Below are 9,520 nucleotides of genomic sequence, written 5' to 3'. Positions count from 1 at the left end.
ATAAATCAGAAATGCAACTTGAGCCGACGAAGTCTTCCTCGCAAGAGCGCTAAGACAGTAGCAGTAACAACATCAGGTAAGCAATGGCATTCAGGGCAGCACACAGTGATCACCAACGGTATCAACGAAGGAACACCTTCCTCCTCCATCGCCGAAGAGAGTCCCAACCCTCTCGCCTTGGGTCGCAGGGCACCGTACCGTCGACGGTGGAGATGTTCACCCTAGAACAAGGAGAGCAACATTCCAGGAAAACCAACTGGGCAGACCACACAGACCACCTCGCCATGATAGGCACCCCCGGTGCAACAAACAGCTTCAACGAGGACACCCAGGAGACGGAAAAGCTTGGGAGCAGCTGTAGAACTCGAAGACGCAGCGGGGCCAAGCACCAGCAACGCCGCCAACAGAACAACACCGACCGTAGCATCGCTCGCCGCTGCACCACCAGGCCCCAAGACGGCGCCTCCAAGGAGGGAGCGATGCCCATGGCGCCGTCGCCATCCAATCCAAGCGGATTTTGGGCTTTCACCCGAGACGGGGGTAGGAGGTGAGGGGATGGGACATCAGTGGCGCCTCACCAGGTCATGTCGCCCCAAAGGCGTCGCCACCACTATAGTCAAAGACCGACGATTTCTCCCGTTCCCAGCACGCCACACCCGCTCCCCAGCCATTAGACACCGGCGCGAAGCTGACATCCAAGATCGACGGTGAGGGAGAGAGGACAGAGGACAGAGGGAAATTGAAGATGTAACCTTCGGGCTCTGGCGCGAGCAGACGAAACCGCCCACCCTTGGGCCGCACCCATCGTCGCCATGCCGCCCGCACGGACCAGGGCGTCGGTCACCAGCATCCACGAACGCGACTGGCCGCGCGTTCAGCGTCGTCTCGCTAGCCGAGGCCGTCTCCTCGATTCCGAAGCCCTCACCATGGAAGCCGTCGGACAAATCACCCTCGCCTAAGGCCCAGCCAGGGGCCAGCCATCGGAGAAAGCGGAGCCCGTCGAGCAGCCGCCATGGTCATGGTGATCCCGCGCGGAGCTCAGATCCCCTCCGCCCCCTTCACCGGCGTCGCGGGATTAGCCCAGCGGCCTCTCTAGGGGCGACGAGGAGGGGAGGAGGGGAGAGGAGCAATGGCATTGCGGCTAGGGTTTTGCCCCCTCGGTCACCTGGAGGGGGCGACCCGAGGAAAGTGAAGCGGTTTTGGGATGGTATCATCTCATGTTTCCGGTTACTCCTGAATTTCTTACTCACATGACATTACAGAAAAAAGTAAACATATAGTATATCTATCTGCTCAGTGAGATGCATCAACAGATCCATCCACTGGCATAATTCAAGAACACATCATGTTAATCCACATAGGAAAAATGGTTTACACGGTGAACTCAAAGCTGCCTAAGCCATCAACACAAAAAGGGGCCATTGTGTAATCATACTGAGAGATGACTTGGAGGCATGGAGCGCAGGCATTCTACTAGGTAACAAGTCCACATGGCATGGCGATTGCAACCTATGTGATCAAAACAAGAACGGATGAAACGACAATCAGCACAACGGATGCAGGCGCCGAGAGCGCACGGGCGCTCGTCCAGGCCGAGCTGGGCACCACCACCGGCCTCTGGCTCTGTGTGATCGGGGGCACGTCCACCTCCGCCGCCGGCGACGTCGCTGGCGGATCGACCGATGATACCGGGGGCAACGGTGCTGCAGAATCATGAAGTGTTTTGAGCACAATGTGGTAAGCAAGGGAAAGCTTTGGACGTCGGTATGGCATTGGTGTGTGAGGCTCTGACAAGAGGATTAAAGATACTTACGCAGAGGGGGAAGTGCCGGAGCAAACGCAATAGGCCCTGCAAGTTCATCGTTCAGTGTTAGTTTCAGTAATGTACAGTCAGTGTCATGGCAATCACAAGGTCCAAGTGTCATGGCAATCACAAGGTCCAAAAAAGGATAACTACGTTACCTGCAGCTGGGATTTGTACTGCTGTATCTGCGAATCAGAGAAATGGAACAGAGAGTACTTGATTGGTTAGTCGGAGATCAATCAGTTCGGTTTTTAAAAAAGAAATCAGAAATATGTAAGCAGAAACCGACCTCTGCACTTGAGGGGGACGGAGAGCGATTTGCAGATCCTGGTGAGGGAGATGGAGAGGGTGCGGTTGATGGGGAGGCCGAAGGGCACGTTGCCGGTGAGGATGAGGCACGCGCAGTCCTCGGCGGTGCGCACCACCCCGGCCACCGCCCTGCAGCACTGCTGCGTCGGCGAGCCCCCGCCGTTGGTGCTCCCCGTCACGAAGTTGAGGCACGGTGTGAACGTGCTGATCAGCGACGCCGTGCACGACGTCGCCACCGCCTGCCCCGATACCGACATCGCCACCGACGACAGCAACAGCACGGCCATGGCCACCACCGCCGCGCTCACCATCGCGCCGTCACGTCTCATGCCGCCAGACTGTGCGTTCTTGCCACTGCTTCGCGCTTCCATATATATATGTGCAGGTGCGTGATGGTGCGTCCAATGTGGACTGGTGTGGTTAAGAATGTTTCAGCTGGTAGATGAGTGTTTGGTCATGGTGGTTGCACGATCGAGAACCGCTTGGGTTGATGTGTTTAGGTGATCTGGACGTTCGTCAGGTCAGGTGGGATCTGTGTCCGTGACCAGATGAATAAACAAAAGGTTTGCAGGTGCGCTGCTCTCTCTGTATATCTGATTCCTCCGAGAAAATGGAGTCAACAGATTTGGCGAGAAGTTGACCGAACAATGGCGCTACCAGCCTAACTAGCTTGCTTCCATGGGTGTCATTCGACAGTGCGGTTCAACATGCCTTGATCTACCACGGACAAAACCAACTTGCTATAAGATCAGAACATACTTTTATGTGCATGGCAGTTGGCAGTTTGGCACACACTTAGCACGCGATCAATGGGAGCGGGTTACGACGTCGCTGCGCTTGGCCTTGGCCTGGCCCTGGTGGCAGCGCTGCTGGCGTGCCAGTGCGCGGCGCAGGGGCAGGCTCCAGCGCCGGCGCCGGAACCGGCAGGCAGCGGGGGCTCGGGCTGCATGCCGGAGCTCGTGAGCCTGTCGCCGTGCATGGGCTACATGTCGGGCAACGCAACGGCGCCCGGCGCGACGTGCTGCACGGCGGTGTCCGGCGTGCTGGGGTCGAGCCCGCGGTGCCTCTGCATGGTGCTCGGCGGCACAGCGGCGACGCTCGGCGTCGCCATGGACAGCGCTCGCGCGCTGCAGCTCCCCGCGGCGTGCCGGGTCCAGCCCCCGCCCGCCAGCCAGTGCGACTGTAAGTTCGCGTTGCATTATTGCATAATCAAAGTAGTTTTGGCAGGATTCCTAACTCTAAGTACACCGCTGTGTGCAGCCATGGGAGTTCCGGCGGCGTTCTCCTATCCAAGCATTGCTCCGGCAGGTACGTGCAAAACGTCTATCGCCTGACAATAACAGAACCACGGCACTGAAGACTGAACTAACCGGAGCATCCATTTTATATCTCTCAATCTGACGCAGAGTCTGGATCCAAGGCTACTCCGACGCTCCAATATTCCCACGGGAACGTCCACGAAGCAGGAAGAACTGTCGTCTTCGCTATTGGCGTCGCAGCAATCGCGCTGATTCGCGGCGCCTGACACTGACGCATACCTGGTGGTTGAAGCGGCCATGGCCTTAAAAAACACCAAAATGTACATTAGGTGTGACTAGTTCTTAGTTGATTGTTCTCAGTCACATCACGTCATCAAATGCATCAAATTTTAGTTGGAACCCCTGCTTATTACTAGCACAAATCATGAAGTAAATCTTACGATCTGGATCATTTTTCTTAGTTGCATTTTCACTTATAACCGAAAAAATCTAAGTTGCAACCTTACTTGCAGCTAAAAAAAACTAAGTTCCAACCTAACTTGCAACTTATATGCACGAATCACGATGCAATCGAACAGTGTTGAACTTTACTAAACACTAAATTAGTTCCCAGCTAGCCCAACATTGCAAAGATAACTCATACCACGTTCTCATTGACATGATTTAAATTTGTTTGGTTCCCATTTGACAAGAGTACGTGGAGGCAGGTTTGACAATCATTGTCTCTTTTTGTTTAACTAGCACAGGGACCCTTGCAAATGCGAGGGCATCACCTTTAGTATTTTAAGTTTATTTATTATTTATTTCTTGATTCTACAAACTCTTTTCGTCCCATTTACTTCCTTTGTCATTAAAAACACATGATTTTTAGATATGGATATATTCCTAAATGGTTAACTTCCAAACTATTATATTGCTCATGGTTGTATTTCTAAGAAATAGCAAATAATTATGATACAATAATTTGACGAAAATAATATATTATTTTACCATGAAACATCTTCACCTTATTGATCATTATTCATATAGTCATATCGAGCATGTCCGCCAGATAGCTGGAAAAAGCAAAGTAATCAGCTATTCAAGCCCGCTGCCAAGCTAGGCATGCAAATATACACAATGGAATCGTCCATCCTTATAGACTTAGTACATGCAAGAACAACATTATGTGTTAACCTATTTCATTCGTTGGCCATGGTCTAGCTAGGTACTTACATACATGACAGAATCACCTGATTGCTAGGATAGATACATACACGCGAGAGGACATCGCCGGTGGACAGACTGGGTACAGTCAAGTAGCATGGGAGAGATCGGTATGGACATGAAAATAATATTTTAATTATGTCTAGGCAAATGAGAGGGTTTTCGGTATAGTAGGAATATGAGATCTTAGAAGAGATCCTCTACCAATAAGAAGATATTTTGCGAGAGGATGAGAGATATGTCAAATAGTGTGATCAATATGTACATATTCAAATATTCTTGTAGAAGGAAACAAATCATGTCATACAACCAACAAAAAATACAAACATTTAAAATCGTTGAGTACTTCTTTAAGAAATATTTGAATTCATGTTCACGTCTACTGAATTGCTGAGGTTTATTTTGTTTACAACCATCTAAGATTAGTAGAAGGAAAAACAATCATGTTATACAACCAAATTATTTGAGAAACATTTGAATAGTTGACTTACTTGTTCGAGAAACGTTCGAATTTATGTTCACAGCTCCTGACGCGCTGAGGTTTACTTTGTTTACAACTATATAAGGTTAGGTATTTTTACATAATGATAATATATGCAAATGTTCTTGTAGAAGTAAAAGAAAATCATTTTATACAATCAATTTTTTTGACAAATGATCTGAATCGCGAACTAACTTCTTTGGGAAAAGTTTTAATTTCCGTTCACATCTACTGACTCTCTCTCTAAGGTTTATTTTGTTTATCATTTAAGATTAGTAGAAGGAAAAAAAAGCTCACATGATATACAACCAATTTTTTTTGAAAAACTTGTTTGAATCGCTGACTAACTTCATTCAGAAATGTTTGAATTTATGTTCGCAGGTGCTGACTCGGTGAGCTTTATTTTGTTTACAACTATTTGAGATCCAGTTTTTCTTACATAAAGATACTACTATATAACTTTCGCAGTGGCACACAACTTAGTTCACACGTTATAAAACAATTTTTTAAACAAACGTTTGAATCACTGACTTACTTCTTTGAGAAACGTTTAAATTTATGTTCGTAAGTGCTAACTCGCTGAGGTTTATTTTGTTGACAACTATTTAAGATCATTATTTTATGTAAAGATACTTTATAACTTTCATGGAATTATGGTGGTACACAACTTAAATAGGTAAGTATTGGGCTGGTTTCTTCTCGTGCATGTGTTTCTTGCGTAAAAAATATGAATATGAGTTAAAAGGAAAGGATGTGATGTCACATATTTATATGTACGTACGGTTCTTCTTTATTTTTTTTCTTTCCTATGGATGGTCGCATGTACGTGACATATTCTATATGTCTATAAATTGTGCCCTTACATGTTACGTAAAATCCTTAAATCTTAGCCATTAAACTTACAGATCTAACGACTAAAATAATTCTAATGATGTGGATCAACATGATGTCTCTATTTTAGACCATGTATGTGAATATGAGTTAAAAGGAAAGGATGTGATGTCACATATTTATATGTACGTACGGTTCTTCTTTATTTTTTTTCTTTCCTATGGATGGTCGCATGTACGTGACATATTCTATATGTCTATAAATTGTGCCCTTACATGTTACGTAAAATCCTTAAATCTTAGCCATTAAACTTACAGATCTAACGACTAAAATAATTCTAATGATGTGGATCAACATGATGTCTCTATTTTAGACCATGTATCTTGCTTTTAGTATATAATAAATGTGGTTATTGACACCTTGGATTTAAGAGAGATTTTAATGGTCATAAGACAATTTACTTGAGTAAACAGACTTTCTGAGCCTACATAGGAAAAGCTAGATCTTGTACATTGATTGGGAATCTAAATTCTCTCTATGGTCTCCATTTTTTTCCAAATGGGGGAAATATCGCCCCAGCTTCTGCATCTAAAGGATGCACACGGCTTTTTTTTATTAGATTATTCACAACACCTTACAAGAGCAATACAAAAGATCAACAACTCGAAGCCACCTCGCTAAACCTACAGAGGGATGAAGGGGGTGACAGTTCACCAACTCATATCATCCAAAAACCAAATGCCTTCCCAGACCGCCCAATAGCAGATGAGAAGCACATCCAGTTAAGCAGACTCTCAGCATACGCCAACGCCGACGCCGTAGAAGTTGCTACCATCGTCTTCCTCGACTCCATCTTCAGGAGAGATCATCGCATCGACCATGCCAGGCCTGTCATCGATGCCGCCATGGCGCCAAACGACTCCACCATCCTGCGCGTGTCCATCACACTGCATCCGTCCCGAGACAGCACTGCACCATACCTTGGCGACTCGATGACGCCGACACAGCAAAAGCACACCGCCATCAGTTGTCTGCTCCAAAAACGATACCCCCAACGGGGAGAACGGCGTTGCGCGCCGCCATCGTTCGATCCGGGAGACCCGAGTCTGGGGTTTCCCGCGGAGCATCCCAGACGAATGTAGCTGCAGGAACAATGCCTTCAACAAGGATGCGACGAACATGCGCCGCCATCATCCGCCATGACTGCAGTCAAGGCCGGTTTTCACCGGCAGCCACGTCTCGCCGTTGGGGCCTAGATGACGAATCGCGAGAACCGCCAAAATAGCCACGAAACTGGCCGATCCCCTCCGACGAAAGAGGAGACCGCCACCGCCCAAGCTTCCACATGCTGCAGATCAGACCCAGGAGCACCGCCGACAACCAACAGGGACGCCAGAGATGCAGGTATACTGAAAGATCATATCTCATTTTATATGTGTTTTGGTGTTGATGACAATGATAATATATGAACATTTCGGTTATAAGATTTGTAGGTTATTACATTCTCTAGATGCTTAAAGTGTGAAGAGTATACAAGAAATGAGAAGAAGAAGAGAAAGAGATACGAAAGAAGAAAGAAAGAATTATGAAGAAGAAGAGAGAAGCAAAGGAAAAAGAAGAAGGAGCGGGGGCCCTGGGCGGTACCGCCGGCCTGGCCACGGCCGGAGGCTCCGGCCTTGGTACCGCCCTTGGTACCGGGGAAGGGGGGGGCGCCTCAGTGAAGTTCCAGGGAGGTTGGGGCACCCGGCGGTACCACGGCCGGTACCCCGGGCCGGAGGCTCCGGCCTCCCCCCCCGGGCCGAACCCTCCTGGCCACGTGGCCGCCCCCGGCTGGCCTCGCGCGCGCGCCTAAGTCCGGTAGTACCGGCCCAAACTCACCGGTACTACCGGCCACCCTTCCCCAAGTCTCCAACGGCCGGATCAGCTGCCCCTTTTTAAGGGTTTCTTCTCCATTGAGCTAGGGTTGCTCATTCCCCTTCTAAAAAAGAGATACACCATTGTTGAGCCACCAAGAACATCAAATCCATCGGATCTCCTTCCTCAACCATCCAAATCCCTTGTGCTTTGGAGAATCGACGGAGAAGACCCCGATCTACATCCTCACCGAAGCGTTTTTCATTTCCCCCTCTTATGCTTGAGGGCCCCCTTGCTAGTGTTCCTCTTTGGATCCCTAGTGATTGTTGTTGATGTATGCTTGTTGATTTGTTGTGTTGTAACAGATTTGGGAGCCTCCAATTTGGTTGTGGATGTGTGCCCCAAGAACCTTGTAAAGGCCCGGTTTCCGCCTCGAGGAAATCCCTTAGTGGAAGTGGGCTAGGCCTTCGTGGCGTTGCTCACCGGAGATCTGAGTGAAGCCTTCGTGGCTGTTGGTTTGGCTTTCGTAGCAACCACACTCCTCCAAACGTAGACGTACCTTCTTGCAAAGGAAGGGAACTACGGGAATCATCTCCGTGTCATCGCGTGCTCCACGCTCGGTTACCTCTATCCCACTCTATCTCTATATTGCTTAGATATATCTTGCTTAGTTGTTAGCCTTGTCATATAGGTAAATTCACTTAGTTGCATATCTAGAGAATTTACCTTTTGTGTCAAGCCTAAATTGAAAAAGAACTAAAAATTGGTTAGCACCTATTCACCCCCCCCTCTAGGTGCGGCATACGATCCTTTCAATTGGTATCAGAGCCTCGGCTCTTATTTCGGGCTTAACCGCCTAAGAGTATGCCGGACGAGGAGTCCTCGGAAGGGGCCGCCAAGATGGTCTCCGTGGAAGACTTCAATTCGTTGAAGTCCTCCATGGAAGCCCAAATGGAAAGCATGAAAAATATGATTGCCGAGCTTTTGGCTCCGGCCCTTCCCAAGGCTCCTAGTGTAGAGGTTAAAGACACGGGTGTGTTACATGAGGGAGAGGCTTCGGACTTACCCTCATCTACCAAACCCGTGGAAGGTGATAACTTAAACACTATCAAATCCCCCATTGCATCTCCCAAGGGAACTAGTGAAAGTGAGAGCTACAATCGAGTACCTCCACCTTTCCAATCACCCGATATACCGGTTCCCATGCCTCATTTGAACATTAGGGGCGACCCACCTAAGTTTTCTATTGAGGATTTCGATACTTGGCAATTTGAGTTCCGCTCTCATGTTTGTAGTGCCTCCAATGAATTATGGAGAATCATCAAGGTGGGCTTCAAGCCATACAACCCCGACAATTTGACTAGAAGAGAAGCCATTGATAGTCAACTCAACAACACCGCCTTGCACATGATTCAATCAAGTGTGGGGACAAAGGAATTGCATCGTGTCCGGAACTACACCACCGCCAAGGAAGCTTGGGATGGTTTGACCGCGAGTTGCATTGGAAGTGAGAGCACAAGGAGGAACAAGTATAATGCTCTCAAGAATAAAGCCGAAGGGTTCTTGAGGCTACCGGATGAAGATCATGAAGATATGTATGGAAGACTTCTCACCGTTGCCGATGCCTTCCGGCTTATTGGTGCCACCCACATAAATGACTCTTGGATCAAGGAGAAGTACATTGAATGCATGATGCCATTTGTACCCATCGATGTCAAGACTCTTGTGGGGAGGGAATGCTATTCCTCTCTCACCTCTCAACAAGTCGTGCACGAG

General features: G+C 48.3%; 2 protein-coding genes across 2 annotated transcripts; one reads left to right on the top strand and one right to left on the bottom strand.

Moving 5' to 3' along the window:
- Positions 1–1,256: 1,256 nt before the first annotated feature.
- LOC127292443 (non-specific lipid transfer protein GPI-anchored 16) lies at positions 1,257–2,442 on the bottom strand. Its single transcript, XM_051321833.2, has 4 exons — positions 2,094–2,442; positions 1,963–1,989; positions 1,814–1,849; positions 1,257–1,703 (listed from the first exon to the last, which is right to left on the bottom strand). The coding sequence occupies exons 1-4, from the start codon at positions 2,440–2,442 to the stop codon at positions 1,510–1,512; spliced, it is 606 nt and encodes a 201-aa protein (XP_051177793.1). The 3' UTR covers positions 1,257–1,509.
- A 416-nt stretch (positions 2,443–2,858) lies between these two features.
- Positions 2,859–3,832, top strand: LOC127292444 (non-specific lipid transfer protein GPI-anchored 12). The gene is made up of 3 exons (XM_051321834.2): positions 2,859–3,295; positions 3,374–3,421; positions 3,520–3,832. The coding sequence occupies exons 1-3, from the start codon at positions 2,923–2,925 to the stop codon at positions 3,636–3,638; spliced, it is 540 nt and encodes a 179-aa protein (XP_051177794.1). The 5' UTR covers positions 2,859–2,922; the 3' UTR covers positions 3,639–3,832.
- The last annotated feature ends 5,688 nt before the right edge of the window (positions 3,833–9,520 follow it).

This window comes from Lolium perenne, chromosome 4 (assembly GCF_019359855.2).
Source record: "Lolium perenne isolate Kyuss_39 chromosome 4, Kyuss_2.0, whole genome shotgun sequence".
In the NCBI taxonomy this organism is placed as follows: domain Eukaryota; kingdom Viridiplantae; phylum Streptophyta; class Magnoliopsida; order Poales; family Poaceae; genus Lolium; species Lolium perenne.
This window is presented reverse-complemented; position numbering and strand designations above follow the sequence as displayed.

What these genes read in the sequence shown, in the direction of transcription:
- LOC127292443 (XM_051321833.2), bottom strand. Translation starts at nt 2,442, where the DNA reads ATGAGACGTGACGGCGCGATGGTGAGCGCGGCGGTGGTGGCCATGGCC. An exon ending in CGTCCCCCTCAAGTGCAGAG is followed by an intron (nt 1,990 to 2,093) that starts GTCGGTTTCTGC and finishes TCTGATTCGCAG; the next exon opens with ATACAGCAGTACAAATCCCA. An exon ending in AGTACAAATCCCAGCTGCAG is followed by an intron (nt 1,850 to 1,962) that starts GTAACGTAGTTA and finishes ATGAACTTGCAG; the next exon opens with GGCCTATTGCGTTTGCTCCG.
- LOC127292444 (XM_051321834.2), top strand. Translation starts at nt 2,923, where the DNA reads ATGGGAGCGGGTTACGACGTCGCTGCGCTTGGCCTTGGCCTGGCCCTG. An exon ending in GCCCGCCAGCCAGTGCGACT is followed by an intron (nt 3,296 to 3,373) that starts GTAAGTTCGCGT and finishes CGCTGTGTGCAG; the next exon opens with CCATGGGAGTTCCGGCGGCG. An exon ending in TCCAAGCATTGCTCCGGCAG is followed by an intron (nt 3,422 to 3,519) that starts GTACGTGCAAAA and finishes AATCTGACGCAG; the next exon opens with AGTCTGGATCCAAGGCTACT.